The sequence below is a fragment of the Musca domestica genome, unplaced genomic scaffold, assembly GCF_030504385.1.
Source record: "Musca domestica strain aabys unplaced genomic scaffold, Musca_domestica.polishedcontigs.V.1.1 25, whole genome shotgun sequence".
Taxonomy (NCBI): Eukaryota; Metazoa; Arthropoda; class Insecta; order Diptera; family Muscidae; genus Musca; species Musca domestica.
Window position 1 is genome coordinate 2,659,372 of NW_026712277.1, and position 21,200 is coordinate 2,680,571.

The window sequence follows — 21,200 nt, forward strand, 5'->3', positions numbered from 1 at the left end:
CTACTAACACAAGATTTGCTGCGAAGATAGGATCAAAATTTCGAAGGGTCAAAATTTTGAAAAAAAATATATATATAAAAAATATAAAATATATTTTTCCGAAAAAGTATTCTTCAGACAAAAGACAAATCTCCAAAATCCCAACTTGGCAACCCTGCCATGGAAGAGTATTCCAAGAAAAAATTACAACTTTCTTACTTTTTTCCTCCATCGAAAGCAAAACTGAAACAAAATTATTAACAAAAAAAAAAACTCATTAAACAATTATCTCTGCCCAAGCGACTGGTTACTGGCTTACAGCTCTTCATTTCCCACAGCTTAGCTGGTGTTACACTTTCAAAGATTCGAAAATAAAAAGAAAACAATCCAAAACTAGAGCTCCCACTTCAGCTGCTCTTGTAAGTCACTGAGTGTGTGTGTGTGCTTGCGTTTGAGAAGCGAGAAGACGCCACAATTATTTGCCTATTTGCCAAGACAATTTGTTTTTGTTATTCATGTTCTTTTCAAATTTTTACCTTGCCTTCTCCACAACAAAGAGAGAGATAAGAAAGTCAAATACTAGATTTGTTTGATCTTCGTCTTTCGTTTTCGAAACATTTGTAGACAAACAAATGAAGCTGAAGATAATGAGACAACAAGTGTTGATCTTCAGACTGGCTGACTAATGGATCTATTTGTGGATTGAAATCATCTTCTTTTTTGACGAAATCAAAAAACGCTGACGCCAATAACTGGTGGTGGTGGATGAATGGATGGGTGGAGGTGATAATTGAAAGTAGTTCAAATTGAAGTACATGTGATATCAAAGCGGAAAATATTTGAAATTGAAAATTTAAATATGAAGACGAATTAAATCTTAAATTCTCAATTTTAGAATTTTTGTTTTTCAGATCATCAAATTTGGGTTTTTCTGGGACCATCAGAAGTGGATTTTTAAAAAGATTTTTTGAGGAATTTCGGCTACGATTTTTTTTTAATTTTTTTTACGAATTAGCTTCAATTTCAATCGACTATGTTTCTAAATGTCAATCAATATCTCAAAATATTCCAAAATAATTTGTAAAATTAAAAAAAAAACTCTCCATTATTATTAAAACATTCATGGAGCTATGCGTGTTGTTTGTTAAATAGAAGACCTGCATTTTGACACAAATCGCTTACGTTTTGGATTAAGTTTTTGAAAATTATGTGAGAATTGTGAAAAATTGAAATTGATTTGAAGTCATGTTCATATTAAGCTGTCTTAGACGCTTAAATACCCTACAGCAATTCAAGGGGATCACTATTTTAGAAAAGGTACGAGTTTTGAAGGGATTTGTAAAAAAAATGCAATAAAGGCTAGTAAAAATAAGAAAAAAAACAGTAAGTTCCGCCGCGCTGAACTTTGAATGCCATCCATCATTTGAAACTATTTTCGGAACTTTCAAAAAAAAAAATAAATAAATAAATAAATAAATAAATTGGATCCCTGAAATTCTTTTCCGAAATGCTTTTCTGTATATACACCCTTTCCTTGTGGGTCTTTTAAAGCATTTTTATATCAGGTTGCTTTGTATCTTTTCGGAACCATTTTGATATCAGGTTGCTTGTAAATTTTTCAGATCGATTTCCAACTATATCAAATAATTAAATAAATTTCATAAATGAATCCTTATAAATTCGAATATTTTGAGTTTTAATATCCAACCAAACAATCACTGTAGAGTACTTTCCATTTTCCTATAGCTCACCCAATACGGGTATGTATGCTTGTACAATTGTTTAAAATGTCTATCACATCCATTTGTTTGAGTTTTTATTATTTTTTTCCTTCAAAAGCAAACTAAATTATATCAAAAACTTAGCATGACTCTATGAATCATGTTGAATTAAATGGAGAAAAAAAAATAGTAATACAAACCAAAAAAAAAGCGAACAAAATACTCCACATAAAACAAATGGTGTTGGGGAATAAATTTATTTCAGTTTTTTGTATTTTTTTACGTTTTTTTTTTTTTGTTTTGTTATGGTTTTGTGCTTCAATTTTTATTATTTTTTGTATCGTTTTTAGTTTCCCACGTCATTCATGTTTCTGTCTATTTTTTTTTTTTTTTTGTTTTTTTTTTGTTACTGTTTATAATTTCATTTACACGTTCAATTGGTTGCAAACCAACAAAAAAATGTTATAGAAAAATAATGATAAATGTATCATTAAGTGTATTAAATATTTGAAGTATTTGTTAAAAAAAACATCGAATGTATTTTTTTTTTTTTTTTTTTGATTTTTTATTTAAAGTTTTGGATATGTTTCAGTTTAGTTTTCTGTCCAGTTGGTGCTTGAAAAACATCAATCCCACTTATTTTTTCTGGGAAGTCCCTAAAAATATTCTACCAAAAATCCAAGACTTTCTTCATATCTGAAAGTCGTGGATTTGCTCCTGGAAAAAATCTAAAAAAAAAAATAAGTCGTTGAAAAATGTTCCTGCAATATCGACAATTTTTAGACATGGAATCATTGAATAAACAAATTTCAAAACAATCCAAAGTTTCTTATAAAGAAATTTTTAAAAAAATTTTACACAGTCTACGATTTTTAGACTTCCAGTTTTGGCAAAAGAATTTTTAAAAATTCAAAAAAAGAAACAAACACCACAAAGTCCTTAAACATATATGTGCAAAATTCATGAGCCTAAAGTTCTTCCAAAGGAAAAAATTTTCAAAAATCCACAATTTTCTATACAAACTTCTCTGCAATTTTTTTTCTAATTTTTGTTGTAAGAAATTTAGAAAAATATTATCTATTTCAATCCTTACATAATTCTTTCCAAATACCGAATTTTAGACATGAAGTCCTTATTAAAGATAATTCTTAAAAAATCCAAAAATTTTGGAAGTCCCTGAAAATGTTCCAACAAATCCACGACTCTTAGATATGAAGGTCTTGGGAAAAAAATCGTAAAAAACAAATTGTTCTAAGTCTTTGAAAAATGTCCTTGCAATATCGACAATTTTTAGAAATGAAATCTTTGAATAAACAAATCTCAAAAGAAATCAAAATTTTTTATAAAGAAATTTTTAAAAAATCCTACAAAGTCCATGTTCCATTTCTATTTTCAGACATTAAGTTTTGGAAAAATAATTCTAAAAAATTCAAAAAATTTTACAACAAATTCCTTAAACATATATGTGCAAAATCGGCAAGCTTGACGCAAAATCTTTGAAAATAATACAAAAAAACAGAAATCTTTTCCGAAATTTCATGAAAAAAATCCCACAAAATCAATTTTATGACATAAAGTTTTGAAAACTAATTTTTGGAAGAATTCCACAAGTTCCTACAAGGAAGACTTTTCTGTTAAAAAAATCCACGATTTTCGGAAAAGAAGTTCTTCAAAATATAATTTCAAAGATACCAACCATATTTCACCTCACAAAATGTCCATGCTTTTTAGGCATCAAATCTTTGAAAAACAATTTTGAAAAATTAAAATCCTAGAAAAAAAATAATTAAAAAATTTTTTTGAATTTTTATCAGGAAGTTGTCATCAAGAATTTCTTTCGGAATATAATTTTTTGATATGAAGTCATACTTTTCTATGGAAATTCTTAAATAATTCTTTCCAAATCCCCGATTTTTAGGCATGAAGTTCTTAGAAAAGAGAATTCTTAAAAAAATTCAAAAATTGCTAATATTCCTGACTACAAGGAAATAAATTTTCAAAAATTACCCAAAATAATTTTGAAACTATTATTTTCACAAAAAAAAAAACACACCGTTGGACGAACTGAACTTGCGACAACCTCCACGAAATATTCTAAAAAATCCAGAAGGAATAAATTTTATATTCCCATCAGATCTCTGGTGGAGGAAATATTTAGAAATACCAATTTTGAAAAGTATCGCTAAGAGAGATATGTGTATTAAAAATTGTGTCCCTTTGTGGGGTAGGTACCAGAGGATGTGGGTCAATATCTATAATAATGTGCCGAGTTTGAAAGTTGGTTGTTGAAAATTTTGATACCACATCTTGTATTGGTAGAAAAATTAGGATGAGCGAAATTCCAAATGTCCTGAAACGGCTTTGGTTCAAAGAGACCTAGATCCTAAAAGCGTTGTTTCGATGAGACACATTCTGACTGTATCAAATGATATATACCCCCGTTAGCCATATGAGGGTATAAAAAGCAAACACATAATTTATGCTATAAGTACCTAAATTTTGAATATTATTTTCATTCAAAACTATTGTACCTAGATATTAGGTTTATTCTGAGATTCATAGCGAAATTTTGTGTAGAATATTTCCTTTTTTGTCGAACAGTGTAATTCTTAAAAAAATATTTTCTCAAATTTGTTCTTTAAAAAGGGAAAAAGAGAATATTTTTACAAAATCCACCAAAGATTTTTTATTTTATCTTTTACAGTTTCCAATCCGCTCTGCTTCCTATTAAAACATAAAAGTCTTAGCCATAGTACCTTGTCTAGCAAAAAAGTGAAACCTCCACATAATTCATTTCCCATTAAATTAGCCTCGCTTTGATGTTGATGGACAAATATTTATTTCCTTTCAGGCCGATGTAAAAAACATTTTTTTTTTTTGTGAAGTTTGCCAAAATCAGATCTAATTTTGTCCACAACAGAATGTTAAGTAACTTCAACAATACTTCGTCCAATGCTTGTTTACTTTTGTCACACACAAAATTTTTTTTGGTTGTTTTTTTTCGAAATGTCTAAAATAAACATCGATTTGTGATGCTTCAACACGTTGAGTGTGAAATCGATAGAGATGTGTGAAGTTTTTGTTTTTCGGTTTCGGACTGACAATTGATGGCAGAGCTTTAAAGGAATGAAATCTTATTTGACAACAGCAATTGGATTCATTACATTTTTTTTTCGATTTTCCACAAAAATTTTTTGGAAATAATTCATAATCAAATTATTTTCAATTTTTTTTCTTAAAAAAATATATTTTTGAATTTAAAAAAAAATAATAATTAAATAAATTTCTTGCAAAAAAAATATATTTAAAACTTTTTATAAAAACAACAATAAAGGGATAAGCCTGACCATTTTGCAACAACAAAATACTACGGTATCCCGAACAAACAAGCCACACTGTTCTATTTAAAACTTTTTCAAAATAATTTAATTGAAATATTTTTTTTTTAATTTCCAGAATAATTTTTTTTAAATTGAAGCTGTTTTTATAAAAATTATTTATTAAAATTTGAAACATTATTTCGAAAAAAATATATAATCAAATTATTTTCAAAATAGTTTTTTCTTTCATAAAAATTGGTCTTCAAAATTTTCAAAAAAAAAAAATAAAAAATATTAAAAACTTTTTTTCAATATTTTCAAAAAAATAATATTTAAAACTTAAATTGAAATACTTCTTTTAAAATTTCCACACAAAAAATATTTCCAAAATTGCACATGCTTTTATTTCAAAAAAATTATTTTTAAAAAATTATTTATTATTTTATTTCATAAAAATTATTTTTAAAAATTTCAAAAATTATTTGGAAAAGAGAGAAAAAAAATATATTTCATAAAAATTATTTTTCAAAATTTCAATAATAATTTGGAAAAAAAACAGTTCATAATCAAATTATTTTCAAAATATTTTTTTCATAAAATTATTTTTCAAAATTTCCAAAAAAAAGGACAATAATCAAAAAATTTTTTTCAAATATTTATTTTTAAATTTCCAGAAAAAATATTCCCAGAATTGCACCTATTATTATTTTATAAAAATTATTTTTCAAAATTTCAAAGATTAATTGGAAAAAAGTTTATAACCAATTATTTTCAAAATATTTTTTCATAAAAATTATTTTTCAAAATTTCCAAAAAAAAATAGAAAATAAACAAAAAAAAAAAAATCTTTCAAATATTTAAAAAATGTTTAAGCTTAAATTAAAATATGAAATATTTTTGAAATCTCCAGAAAAAGTTTTTTCCAAATTAGCACCCGTTTTTATTTCATCAAAATTATTATTTTTCAAAATTTCAAAAATTATTTGGAAAAATGTTCATAATCAAATTATTTTCAAAATTTTTTTTTTTTGTCGTAAAAACTATTTTTCAAAATTTCCAAAAAAAAAGGACAATAATCTAAAACATATACTTTCACATATTTAAAAAATATTTAAAACTTAAAATGAAATATTTTTTTTTGAAATTTCCAGAAAAAGTATTTCCAAAATTGCATCAATTTTTATTTCACAAACTTATTATTTTTCAAAATTTCAAAAATCATTTGGAAAAAAGTTCATAATCAAATTATTTTCCAAATATTTTTTTCATAAAAATTATTTTTCAAAATTTCCAAAAAAAAAATAATCAAAAAAAAAATTGTTTCAAATATTTAAAATTTTATTGAAATATTGTTTTAAAATTTCCAGTAAAAGTATTTCCAAAATTGCACCTGTTTTTATTTCATAAAAATAATTTTTCAAAATTTCAAAAATTGTTTGGAAAAAAGTTAATAATCAAATTATTTTCAAAATATTTTTTTCATAAAAATTATTTTCAAAATTTTCAAAAATTTAAAAATTAAATTTAAATTTTTTTTTTTGTAAATTTTCAGAAAAAGCATTTCCAAAATTGCACCTTTTTTATTTCATGAAAATTATTTTTCAAAATTTTCAAGAAAATAATTAATAATGAAAAAATTTTTCAAATATTTTCAAAAAAAATATTCAAAACTTTTTCATAATTGTTAAATTGAATTTTTTTTTAAATTTCCAAAGAATGTGTTCTTTTTTTCAAAATTGCACCTTTTTTTATTTTTTATTTTTTAAAAATAATTTTTCAAAATTTCAAAAGAACATAATTAAAACAAAAAAACAATCTTTCAAATATTATCAAAAAAAAATATTTAAAGCTTTTTCAAAATAATTAAATTGAAATATTTTTTTTTAATTTCCACAAAAATATTTCCAAACTTGCAGCTGTTTGAAAACGCATGTAATTTTTTTTTTTTCAAAACCACCTCAGCTGATTAATGCAAATAACCATAAACGTCAAAAATTGTTACCAAATTTTTATGCCAACAAATAAATCACAAGACGTACAACAACAACAATGCCAAACAAAATTGTATAATAAAATTGCATTAAATTAAAACGCAGACAAAGTAGAGACAGCAAACAAATCCATCTGGCATGACAAACATAGTCACAAACACACGCACACCAACTCATGGTGAGCCACTCAATAAAAGCCGCATTAAAATTCGCACAAAATTTGAATTTCAATTGCAGTTGTTTATTTTACATTTTGGAAAATTTGAAATTCGTTACGTTTAGTTTTTTTTTAGGTGACTACATTTGTTGTATGTTTTGAGCCTTACTTGGAACCTAGGAAATTGCCGGTGCGGAATTTTAAATGTGATTTGACTGCATACCAAAAAAAACGGGCAAATAAGTCGTAATAACTGTTGGATAATTGAATTTGCCAAAGCATTCACATAAATATTCAAAATCGAGAAAAAATTCACTTATACATATAAATTTCAAAATCTATGCTGTTAGTTATAGAGGACAATATTTACGATCCGACCAACCAACAATGGAGTATATAGCATATATAAAAGCTTTGAAACAGTCGAAAGCAGTTCTTGAAACAGAAGACCTTTTAAAGCACTTCTAGGGAGAGAAGAGCTTCTAAAGCTATTCTATGGTAGAAGAGCTCTACAGAACTTCTATGGCTAGAAGAGCTCCTAAAGCTCTTCTATGGCTAGAAGAGCTCCTAAAGCTCTTCTATGGCTAGAAGAGCTTCTGTAGTTCTGCCCTAGCTATAAGAGCTACTAAGGCTCTGATCTAGCTAGAAGAGCTTCTAAAGCTCTGCTCTGGCTGGAAGAGCTTCTAAAGCTCTTCTGGGCACAGAAGACCTTCTGAAGCTCTTCTGGACACAGAAGACCTTCTGAAGCTCTTCTGGACACAGAAGACCTTCTGAAGCTCTTTTGGGCACAGAAGACCATCTGAAGCTCTTCTGGGCACAGAAGACCTTCTGAAGCTCTTCTGGGCACAGAAGACCTTCTGAAGCTCTTCTGGGCACAGAAGACCATATGAAGCTCTTCTGGGCACAGAAGACCATATGAAGCTCTTCTGGGCACAGAAGACCATCTGAACCTCTTCTGGGCACAGAAGACCTTCTGAAGCTCTTCTGGAGACAGAAGACCTTCTAAAGCACTTCTGGACACAGAAGACCTTCTGGAGCTGTTTTGGACACAGAAGACCTTCTGAAGCTCTTCTGGACACAGAAGCTCTACTGAAGCTCTTCTGGACACAGCTCTTCTGAAGACAGAAGCTCTTCTGGAATGCACTTTTACAGAATTTTTTTTTTCAAGGACCTAGATATCCGTAAACGAGGATTATTAAAGATTTTTTTCTAAAGCACCTAAGGATAATGAACGAGAATTTTTTAAGAACTTTTCTCAATGACCAGGAGTCCCATAAACGAGAATTTTTTTAAGAATTCTACTTAAGGACCCAGAGAACTTTTATCGTGGATTTTTTAAAAAATTTTCTGAAGGACCCAAAGAAGTTGATTTTCAAAGATTTTTTTCAAGGATCCAAAGACTATGTGGTTTTCAAAAAAGGACTTTTGCATATTTTTTTTTTTTTTTTTCAAAAAATTCTCAAAATTGTTGAGAATTTTTTCCAAGGACACAAGGAGCCTTAGTCTTGGATTTTTTAAGCATTTTTTCATGGACTCAGAGACTCATACACGTTGATCATTTAAATATTTTTTTACAAGCACTCAGAGATCCACAAACTTAGAAGCTATTCTATGAAAAGGATACCTCCCAAAGGTTTTCTCTATGGATTTTTTTACCTATAGACCTTTAAAGATTTTCTATAGGTGTAACCACTTGTCAAGCTAGAATTTCTTCCGGGGCTCTTAGTAAGTTTTAGGTTTTTAGTTTCTTTTTTAATTGCAATATTTTCTCTTCGTACTCACCTCCACCGCTTTGCGGCCCATCTGCCGTATCCCAGGACCAGCCATTATAACGTTTATCCTGATAATTATAACTCAGACCCTTAATATAGGGACTATTGTTGTTGTTATTTCTATCACTCAAATAACCCGGATCATATTTGCCTCTCCCACCACCACCCCCAGCATCATCACGATATCCCAATTTCTTTCTCTTCATGGACGCTCTCTCCAGCGTACGTTCAAAATCACTGCACACCTCATCGAGCGCATCACGTAAAAATGCCTTTGTTTCCGGTGGGCTGTTGGCCGGACGTCTGATGGGATAGGGAGCCTGATCACTTTCAGCACCACGATATGACGAACAGGTGGATGAGGCTGTGCCAAACGGTGACTCTGAACGGGGATAGGGTGTGGGTGTTGTTGAGCCATAACGGGGCACTGACGAGGATCGTTGTCTAGGAGGTTGGTGATATTGATAGGTGGTGGAGGTGAAGGATGGTGTACGCTGCAAACTGGCAAAGGGGGAGTCGGGTTCACTTTCGTGGGGAAGCTGGAAAAAAGAAAGAACCATTATTTATTTTTTTTTTAATTTTTTGATTTTATTTTTTTATTATTATTTATTTAATTTTTTTTTTTTGAAAGGGAGATAAATTATTTATTTTTTTAATTATTATTTTATTAGATTTTGAGAAAAGAAAATAATTATTTTAATTTTATTGTTATCATTATTTTGTATTTTATATAATAAAATAATTTTGAAAACATAAATAAATAAATTTATTTACTTAATTATTTTTTTGTTTATTTTTTGAAAAAAAGGAAAAAAACTTATTTAATTTTCTTTAATATTTGTTTTATTAATTTTGAGAGAAGAGTAAAATTATTTTGAATTTTATTTTAAATTTTATTTTTTCAACTTCTATTTATTTATTATTATTATTTTTTTTATTTATTTATATTTTTGGAAAAAAAGGTTTTAGTTGTTATTTTATTAATTGTTGAGAAAAATTGTTTTAATTGTAATTATTTATTTTTTTGGTTTTTTGAGGAGAGATTAATTTTAATTATTTAATTTTTGATATAAGAGCATTTTTATTGTTTTTTTTTTTTTTTTTTTTTTTAAAAAAAAAGGATATGAATGTTTATTTTACTTATTATTTCAATAATTTTTGAGAAAAATTTATTTTATTTTTATATTAATTTTATTTATTTATTTGTTTTTTTTTTTTTTTTTTTTTTTGAAGAGATATAATTTATTTAATTTTTATTTTATTAATTTTTGTGATAAGAGCATTTTTATTTATTTATTTATTTATTTATTTTTTTTTTTTTTTTTTTTTTTGAAAAAAGGATGTGAATTTTTTATTTTTTAATTGTCATTTTATTAATTTTTGAGAAAAATTATTTTAACTTTATTTATTTATTTATTTATTTATTTATTTTTTTTTTTTTTTTTTTGAAGAGAGATTAATTATTTAATTTTTGAGATAAGAGCATTTTTATTTGTATTTTTTTTGGGGAAAGGGTATGAGTTGTTTTTTTAATTGTTATTTTATTAATTTTTGAGAAAAATTTATTTTATTTTTATTTTAATTTTATTTATTTATTTATTTATTTATTTTTTTTTTTTTTTTGAAGAGAGATAAATTATTCAATTTTTATTTTATTAATTTTTGAAATAAGATCATTTTTATGTTTTTGGAAAAAGGGGAATGAATTGTTTATTTAAATAATTTTTGAGAAAAAATTATTTTATTTTTATTTTAATTTTATTTATTTATTTATTTTTTTTTTTTTTGAAGAGAGATAAATTATTTAATTTTATTTTATGAATTTTTGAGATAAGAGATTTTTTATTTGTACTTCTTTTTTGGAAAAAAAGGAGATGGATTGTTTATTTTTTAATTGTTATCTTATAAATTTTTGAGAAAAATTTATTTTAATTGTATTTATTTATTAATTTATATATATATATATATATATATATATATATATATATATATATATATATATATATATATATATATATATATGTATATATATATATATATATATATATATATATATATATATATATATATATATATATATATATATATATATATATATATATATATATATATATATATATATATATTTTTTTTTTTTTTTTTTTTTGAAAAGAGACAAATTACTTAATTTTTATTTTAATAATTTTTGAGATAAGAGCATTTTTATTTGTTTTTTTTTTTTTTTTTTTTTTTTGGGAAAAAAGGATTTGAATTGTTTTTTTAATTATTATTTTATTAATTTTTGAGAAAATTTTATTTTATTTTCATTTTATTTGTTTTTTTAAGAGATATAAAATATTTAATTTTTATTTTATTAATTTTTGAGAAAAAATGAATTTTTTTATTGTTATGTTATTTGTTATTATTTTATTAATTTTTGAGAAAAAATTATTTTATTTATTTATTTTATTATGAGAGATAAATTATTTAATTTTTATCTTATTATTTTTTGAGATATTTATTTATTTATTTATTTATTTTTTTTTTTTTTTTTTTGAAAAAAAGGAGATGAATTGTTTAGTTTTTAGTTGTTATTTTATTAATTTTTGTGAAAAATTATTTTAATTTTATTTATTTATTTATTTTATTTATTTATTTATTTATTTATTTTTTTTTTTTGAAGAGAGATGAATTATTAATTTTTTATTTTATAAATTTTTGAGATAAGAGCATTTTTATTTTTTTTATTTATTTTTTTTTATTTTTTAATTGCTATTTTATTAATTTTTGAAGAAAATTTATTTTATTTTAAATTTTATTTATTTTTATTTATTTTTTTATTTAAGTATTTAATTTTTATTTTTTTAATTTTTGATATAAGAGAATTTTTTTGTTAATTTTAATTATTTTGTTTTTTTTAATAGGAGTTAAGTTATTAATTTTTTTAGTTTTTAATTTATTAATTCTCGTTTTTATTTTATTTCAATTTTTATTTTTTTCTGCTTTTTTATGTTTTTTTTTTAAATATTTTGTTGGTGGTGAAAATGATTTGATTTTGGAAGTTGTCATGCCCTTCTTTGATCTTCCATCGGCAACAACATTTGTGGCGTTTTAATAAGTTTTGTCACACATTAGACTGCCGGCTTGTTCGGATGCTGGTGATGGTGGTCCCAGTATTTCGTTTTTTTTTTTTTTTCTTCTCCGTTTTCCATTTCCACCCATCCAGCCAGAGATCAAAGCCCAATTTTATTGCCTCACTTTTCATTAGTCTTTTGACAGCGAAATTATGTCTTTTAATTTGATCGCCTTTTGCTCCTTTTGCTACGCCTTGGCGTGGCCATGTCTGGCGGCTGATTTCTTCTTTTGCTTTAATTGAAATATACGATTTTTGTTGTTGTTGTTGCATTTTTTAATTGTTGGTTTTTCTTTCCATGGCTGCCAAAGTGTCGACTTTTTAATGGAGTAATGAAATTTGTAATGGCTTTCAACGACACAAATGGCAGGCAAAAAGTCATGAATGTGTTGATGGCGTGGACAGAAATATTAGCCGATTTGGAAAATGGTGGGAGGGGAATTTGAAAAAATAAGATCTGGAGGGGAGGAGGCTTTCAAATTGAAAATCTTCTATCCAGCCAAACTGAAAAAAGATTTTTCAACGCAAGCCTCAGTTCTGGTGATGTAGAGCCCCTTTTTTGGAAAGTTCCCTGAATATCCTGAATTAAATTTTTTTATGGAAATTTATTCTTCTCCCCATCCATAATTTCCAAGTTTCCCCCTCTAATGTCTAATTTTCGTGTTCAAAAAAAAAATAAATAAATAAATTTTACCGCCCGCTTTTGCCATAAAAAATTAGACTTCAATTTCAAAGACCCACCACAGATGGCATGGCATGGCATGCCATGGAATATTTATAACTTCCCCCCAAAAAGCCTCCAAGACAAATTTCATTTATTGGCAAAAATAACATTTTTCTTTTTCATTCGACTTTTCTATGCCAAAGAGGCGGTAAATTTTATTTGAATTGATTTTAGCCCACACTTTCAGACACCAAAACGCCACAGACAATGTTCAATACCAAAGAAAAAAATGGAAAAAAAAATTGAAAAGAAAAAAATCCAACTCTCCAACTTACCTCCGTCAATGTTTGCGGCTTATCGATGGCATCCCATTGATCGAATATTGAGTCCAGACCCAACATAAATTCCATCGACTTTCGTGAGCGACGTCGACTGCGCCGTTGCAACTCCTCCTCCGATGGCTTGGCATTGGCCAGCGATTCACAGTAACGAACGAAATCCAAGTCGATGTGGTAGCCATAAGGACAGCAGTTGCAGCTGCGCACATTGGCATATTGTGGTAGATTACCTACAGCAGAGTCCGGAGAAAAATGAAAAAAAACAAAAGGAGGAGGAAAAATACATTAAAAAGGATTATTCAAAGAGAGAAAAAAATATTTTTATGTGCATACATAAATAATAGAATGCAATATGAGTACTGGTGGCCAGGTTTGTGGTCTTCATCATAGCCCAATACAAGGAAAAAAAACCAACATCAAAATAATGGAGGTCATTGCTTGAAATAGGACACTTAACCGTGGCTGCGATGACCACCCAAAGATAATTTTTTTCAAGGACCTTGAGAGGATTTTAAAGAATTTTTGAGGATTTTAAGACTTATAGAAATAGACTTTTACAAGATTTTTCCAAAGACCCTGAGCTCCATAATCGTGGATTTATTTTTAAAGAATTATAAACCTGGATTTTTAAAAAATTATTTTAAACAATGTTCTGCAAGCTCACTAACCTTGTTTTTAAGGATTTTTTTTTCAGAGACCCAAAAACTAGACTTTTTTGGGAATTTTTCAAGGGCCCAGACCCTCACAATCGTGCTTTTTTTATGGAGCCAGAGACCCATAATCGTGGATTTTATTTCTACGATCCAGTGACCAATAAACATGGGGTTTAAAGTTTTTTTTTCCAAGGACCCAAAGACTCATAATTGTGAATTTTCTGAAAGAATTTCTTCCAATGACCTGGAGAACCCTAGAAGTCGATTTTTCAGATTTTATTTTAAGGTCCCAGTGACCCATAAACGTGGGCTTTATAGAATTTTTCTTCAAGCGCTCAGAGTCCCATAAACTTGAGTTTTTAGAGATTTTTTTTATTTTTATTTCAAGGACCCAGAAGCCCGCAAACTTAGATTTTTAAAGAATTTTTTCAAGTGTACAGAGACCCACACATGTGGATTTTTTAAAGGACACAGAGACACAAAATTTTGGGTTTTTTAAACATTTCTTTCAGGGTCCCAAAGAATCCCAAACTTTGATTTTTTAATCTTTTTTTTTTTTGAAGGAATGGGACTTTTTAAAACTTTTTTCCAAGAACCTAAACACCCATATTCATGGATTTTTGAAATAATTGTTTTCAAAAGACCTAAAGAATCATAGACTTTGATTTTTAAAATTCTATTTCAAGGATCCTGTGACCTCTAACAAATGTGAGTTTTTATAGATTTTTTCTTCGAGTGCTCAGAATCTCATGAACTTGGGTTTTTAGGAATTTTTCAAGGATCCAGAGACCAAAACAAAAATTTTTTTGAGGAATTTTTGAAGAGCCCAGACCCCAGAATTGTGATTTTTTTAAAGATTTTTAAGGAGTCATAAACGGGTATTTTTAGTGGATTTTTAAAGCAATTTTTTAAGGACCCAGAAAATTGTTTTCATTGACTTAGACACCTGTATTTTTTGAAGAAGATATTTTAAAGAATTATTTTCCAGGACCCAGAAACTAAAACCAAATTAAACTTGTTTTTTAAAGAATTTTATATTCAAGGACCCAGAGACCCACAAACGAGGACTTTTTTCAAGGAACCAGAGTTTCAAAAACTTTGGTATTCTAAAGAATTTTTTCAAGTACCTTAAATTAAGATTTTTCCACAAACGTGGATTTTTTTTAAAATTTTTTTCAAGGACCCAGAAACCAAAAAGCTGGGATTTTCACAGATTTTTACAAGGATCCTGGACTTCAAAGACATTTTTATTTTCAAGGATCCAAAGACCACAAACGTGGATTTTTTAATTTTTTTTTTTTTTTTTTCAAGGACCCAGAAACCAAAAAGCTTGAATTTTCAAAAATTTTTACAAGGATCCTGGACTTCAAAGAAATTTTAATTTTCAAGGATCCAAAGGCCACAAACGTGGATTTTTTAAAATATTTTTTTCAAGGACCCAGGAACCAAAAAGCTAGGATTTTAAAAAATTTTTACAAGGATCCTGGACTTCAAAGAAATTTTTATTTTCAAGGATCCAGAGGCCACAAACGTGGATTTTTAAAATATTTTTTTTTCAAGGACCCAGAAAGCAAAAAGCTAGGATTTTCAACGATTTTTACAAGGATCCTGGACCTCACAGAAATTTTTATTTTTAAGGACCCACATTTTTCAATTTTTTTTTTTCAAGGACAAGGAGACCCTTTTACTCCGGAACCGCCAAAAAAAATAGATTTTTTAAGAATTATTTTAAGGATCCAGAGACCCATAAACATGTTTTTTAAACATTTTTTCCAACACCCCAGATAAACCCAATGAGTTTTTAAGATTTTTTATGATATCCTTGAAAAAAAGTTCTTAAAAAAGACAAGGTTGCTGGTCTGCAAGCCTTGAAAAAAAGCAAAGACTGAGGATCTGAATTCATAAAAACAAATATGTTAAGTAGACTGATCGCAATATCTGGTAGTCTGATTGCTCTTAAAAAAATCTATAAAATTAATCCACATTTGGTAGTCTAATGGAACTTGAAGAAAATTCTTTAAAAATTAAAAGTTCCTGAAGGTCCTTGAAATAAAACTTAAAAAAATCCACATTTGGCAGCCTTTTTATCTTAGAAACTTCGAAGAAGGCTCTTAAATTAGTTTAAAATCCATATTTAAAGCTACTCAAAATGTGAAGAAATAAACATTTGGTGGTCTAAAGGACCTTTAGAGAAATTATTCAAAAAATCTACATTTGGTGATCTGATGATCCTCAAAATAATTTTAAAAAATCAATCCAATAAATTTTCAAAATATATTGTGCTTCCTTAAAAAAATTATTTAAATCCCGGTCCTTGGAAAAATTTGTAAAAACCCTAGGTTTGGTGGACTTAAAGCCTTTCAAAAAATTCTTCAAAAATCTACGTTAGGTAGTCTAAAAATGCTTGAAAAATTCCTTAAAAAATCTTCCTTGGCTTAAATACATTTAAAAATCTCTGGTCAATTTTATATAAATTATTGGTATTATTATTTAATTTATTTTTGTTATTTTTCAATTATTATTTTTGTCAGCAAAAAATCATTTTTCTTATAATTATTACTTTATTTATGTTATTAATATAGTTAATAATATTATTATTTATAATATTATATTTAAAATTATTATTATTACTTTAAAGTTTTAATTTTTAGTTTCATTGTTACTAATTTTGTTGCTTTTTCTATTTAAAAACATAATAACAAAAATCAAGTTCAATACTCGTTGTTTCCCTTATCACACCAAAGGTATTAAAAATTCAAGGCACATCGAAGACCTTTCTGATTACCTTCTGGGCCATAATAATAATGAGTATTTGGTCACAATGTCTATTTCGATTAACACAAAATTATGTTTTTGCTTATACCATTGTCAAAATTCCGCAAAAAAAAATAGAACATGACATAAAAAAATAATAGCTTACCGAAAACATAAAAAAAATTATATTTGAACAATAAAACGTTGAACATAAAAGGTTGTTGGAGTACAAATATGGAATACAGCTGAACATACAGAACTTAAAAAAAGGTAAAGAAACTGGCACATTCACAAAAAAGAGTGATCGATTTCGTGGGAAATGAAGAGGGAGCTTAATTGTGGAAGCCTCAATGAGGGGTGGGGGAAGTCGAAAATATGATAACCTTTGGGGGAATTATGGTCCAGGTTGCTATTTTTCACATAGTGTCATATACCTCAATTTGAATAAATGTTTTAAAATGTTATTTATTTATTATTATTATTATTTATTTTTTTCTCTTTTTTTTTTTTTTTTTTTTTGAAAACTTACTACATAATTCCGTTATCTCCCGGAATTGCGGTATATCTAAATTAGCTGGTCTCGTTTTTGGACTCCTCTTTGGGCTCGTATTCGATTTCGTTGAATTTTGTTGAGGAAATTTAACATAATACCAGAGTATTAGGATTAGGCTCAGAAACACTTCCAAAAACATTTTCTTAAATTTATTTTTATCAATTATGTTATTAATTTCCAAAATGTGAACTATTTTATCTTTTTCTAAATATTGTATTTTTTCTGAAATGAATATTTTATTTACATTTTTAGATTTTCTTTTTTTATTTCAGTTTTTTTTTTATTTATCATACGTTTCTTTTTTTAAATTTTTTATTTTATTTTATAGAACTTTATTTTCTAATTTTTATTTTTATAAAAAACTAATCGAAAAATATTTTCAATATTTTTTATTTTATTTATTTTTTTTTTGTTTATTTATTTTTATTTTATTTTATTTTTTTGTTATGTAGTCAATTTTTGTTTTATTATGATTATTATTATTTTCATTGTTATCATTATTAATTTATTATTTATTTGTTGTTGTTATAAAATTTTTTATTTATTTTGTACGTATACACTTGTTTAAATTTAATTTATTTATTAATTTTTACTTTTTTTATTTTTTTTATTTTTAAGTTTTCTTAATTTTTTCATTTCTTACTTTTTTATTTCCTTTTAAATTTCTTTACTACTACTATTTTTCTATAATTATTATTATTATTATTATTATTATTATTATTGTTATTATTATTATTATTATTATTATTATTATTATTATTATTATTATTATTATTATTATTATTATTATTATTATTATTATTATTATTATTATTATATTATTATTATTATTATTATTATTATTATTATTATTATTATTATTATTTTATTATTATTATTATTATTATTATTATTATTATTATTATTATTATTATTATTATTATTATTATTATTATTATATTATTATTATTATTATTATTATTATTATTATTATTATATTATTATTATTATTATTATTATTATTATTATTATATTATTATTATTATTATTATTATTATTATTATTATTATTATTATTATTATTATTATTATTATTATTATTATTATTATTATTATTATTATTATTATTATTATTATTATTATTATTATTATTATTATTATTATTATTATTATTATTATTATTATTATTATTATTATTATTATTATTATTATTATTATTATTATTATTATTATTATTATTATTATTATTATTATTATTATATTATTATTATTATTATATTATTATTATTATTATTACTACTATTACTATTACCATTGCAATACCAAGGTTTATTCATTTCAATAAATTAGTATTTTAAAATAGTTGTTTTAATTTAATTAATATTTTTTATTTTCATTTTTTATTATTTTTCATTTTTATACCCTCCACCATTGTAACACCTCGAAATATACATTTTAGACCCCACAAAGTATGTATATTCTTGATCAGCATAAAATTCTATGTCGACTTAGCGATGTCTGTCCATCCGTCTATCCGTCTGTGGAAATCACTATAGCTTTTGAACGAATCGAATCACTCAAATGTATATTATGTCAGCAGGACTTTTAGTATTAAAACTTGGTCATGTAGGTTCATGTTTTGGTATAGCCCCCATGTGACGGTACCTCCATATTTTCGGTATTTTGGTGATTTAAGCGACATTATTCACCGGAATTGTTTCAAATTTGGTATTTGAAGTTCGTAATGGATACTACAGACTATGGCAGAAAATTGTCTGTGCAAGTCCTCGTCTTCGTATAGCCCCCATATAACGGTACTCCCGATATTCGGTATTTTGATGATTTTAGCGACATTATTTACCGAAATTATTTCAAATTTTGTATTTAAAATTCGTAATGAATACTACAGCCTATGACAGAAAATTGTCTGTGTAGGTCCACGCCTTCGTATAGTCCCCATATAACGGTACCTCCCGATATTCGATATTTTGATGATTTAAGTGACATTATTCTCCGGAGTTGTGTCAAATTTGATATTTGAAGTTACAGCCTATGACAGAAAATTGTCTGCGCAGGTCCACGTCTTCATATAGCCCCCATATAACGGTACCTCCCGTAATTCGGTATTTGGATGATGTTAGCGATATTATTCACCGAAATTGCTGCAAATTTGGTACCTGAAGTTCGTAGTGGATACTACAGTCTAAGACAGAAAATTGTCTATGCAGGTCTAGGTCTTCGTATAGGCCCCATATATCAGTACCTCCCTATATTCGGTATTTTGAGTTCAGGTACAATACCCACCGAAATTGTTAGAGATGTCATATTTGAAGTTCGTAACATATGCTACAGCCTATGACAGAAAATTGTCTATACTGGTCCAGGACTTCGTACAGCTACGATATAACGGTACCTTCGTATATACGAAATTTTGATGGTTTTAGCTGCATTATTCACCGTTTATTTCAAGTTTCGAATTTGAATATGGTAATGTCTTATGACAAACAATGCCTATGTAGATCCACGTCGTATAGACCCCATTATAACGGCTATATTCGGTATTTTTAAAATTTAAACAGAATTTTTTAAGGATTTTATTTCTAGAAAATTTCCAAATTCGTTCCAATTTTTTTTTTTTTTTTTTTTTTTTTGAAAATTGCCAAATTCGTTCTAAATGGTGTAGAGTATTCAAAGATCGGCCAGGTTTACAGCTTTTCTACTTGTTTATATTTTTATTTTCAATTTTTTTAAGAAAAAAATAATTTTTCTTGTTTTATTATTTTTTTTATGTTTTGGAGTTTTTTCCATTTTTTCCTTAATTTGTTCATTTCCTTTTTATTTTTCTTTGTAGATGGTTATTTTTTTTATGAAATAATTAATTTTTCATTTTTTTTATATATTTTAATTTTATCCATTTTTAAATTGCTTTAAATTTTTCTTTTTTTTTTTGAAAAAATCCGAAGTTTTTGTTTGTTTTCTTATTTTAATTGACATTCCTCTAACATTACATCTTTTTATTATTCCGAATTTCTATTACCAACTCATATCGTTTCGTTCGAAATTATAATTTTTTTAATATTTTCAAAATTCCTGCATTCTGTTGCAATCTCTCGTGTATAGCCTTCGAATGACAACGGTTAACTGAATTCTTTGGGACTCTCTCTCACCCCCAAACTCTCTGAGACCAACAGACAATGTTTGGTAACAACAAAATTCCGTTGAGATAATATTTAGATTAAAATAATTGTTTTTATCAAACAAACCCCCGAGGCCAGGAAGTTGGGAGCAGGGGGCTGGCACAAGGTAAGACTTTCGATAAGGTCTGCAATAGGTATTTATCTTTGGAAACCCAAAAACAAAAAAACAAAAAAACAAAAAATGAAATGAAAATAAATGAAAATAAAACCGAGGCAAAATATTTATTTACCTTAACAGTTATAAAATTAAGAACGCTTTCGAAATTGAAAGCTCTGCATTTGGAGAAGAAAAATGCTTTTTCGAAATTAAGAATAATTTGCAAAGCTTTTCGAAAAGTTCTTGGGTACACAATGAGAAATTTTGTAAAATATTGGGAACATGTAGAAGGTCTGGGGGCAGCAAAGGTGGATTAAAAAAAATATTTTTTTGAAGGCCCCTTAAAAACTCCAAAGGGGATTTTTAAAAGATGTTCTTTTAGCCATCAAATGTGGGATTTTAAAATAATTTTTCGCAAGGACTACTACACCACAAATAATGGATTTTTTTTAATTTTTTTCATGGACGATATATGAAATTCTTAAGGATTTTTTTGTTTTTTTTGAAATATAAAACATTATAAATTAAAAAATCCTCCAAAATTTATTCGCCAAATGTGAATCAAAAAATATCCAAATTTTTTGAACTCTTGAAAGTATTTTTTTATCCCAAAAATTCCAGATTACTCCCATTACCATAAACCACTCTCTCCTTTCTCTCTTCCTCACGTCACCACTGACTGATCGACCCCCTTTCATTATTTTCCAATATTTGTTTAATTGAAAACAACCGCTACTCGATTTCGCTCCACCCAAAAAAAATATACAAAATTAGGCTGACGAAATTGATTCGATTTCGTTTTCAACCCACACTCGCCACACATTGCTCACCATTCGTCTGACATTAAATTACCATGGCTTTAATGTCCAAAAACAAAAATACTATAATCCCCGTTTTTTTTTTTGGGCAGTGCC

General features: G+C 26.3%; 1 protein-coding gene across 1 annotated transcript in view; it reads right to left on the reverse strand.

Moving 5' to 3' along the window:
* Positions 1-17,264, reverse strand: part of LOC101893146 (KN motif and ankyrin repeat domain-containing protein 2) — a 35,086-nt gene extending 17,822 nt beyond the window's left edge. Inside the window, exons 1-3 of the mRNA XM_059123823.1 lie at positions 16,991-17,264; positions 13,052-13,284; positions 8,951-9,479 (exon numbers count right to left, since the gene is read on the reverse strand). Of these exons, the coding sequence (XP_058979806.1) occupies positions 8,951-9,479; positions 13,052-13,284; positions 16,991-17,153 (925 nt within the window). The 5' untranslated portion in view covers positions 17,154-17,264. The remainder of the gene's footprint in view (positions 1-8,950; positions 9,480-13,051; positions 13,285-16,990) is intronic.
* Positions 17,265-21,200: the final 3,936 nt, after the last annotated feature.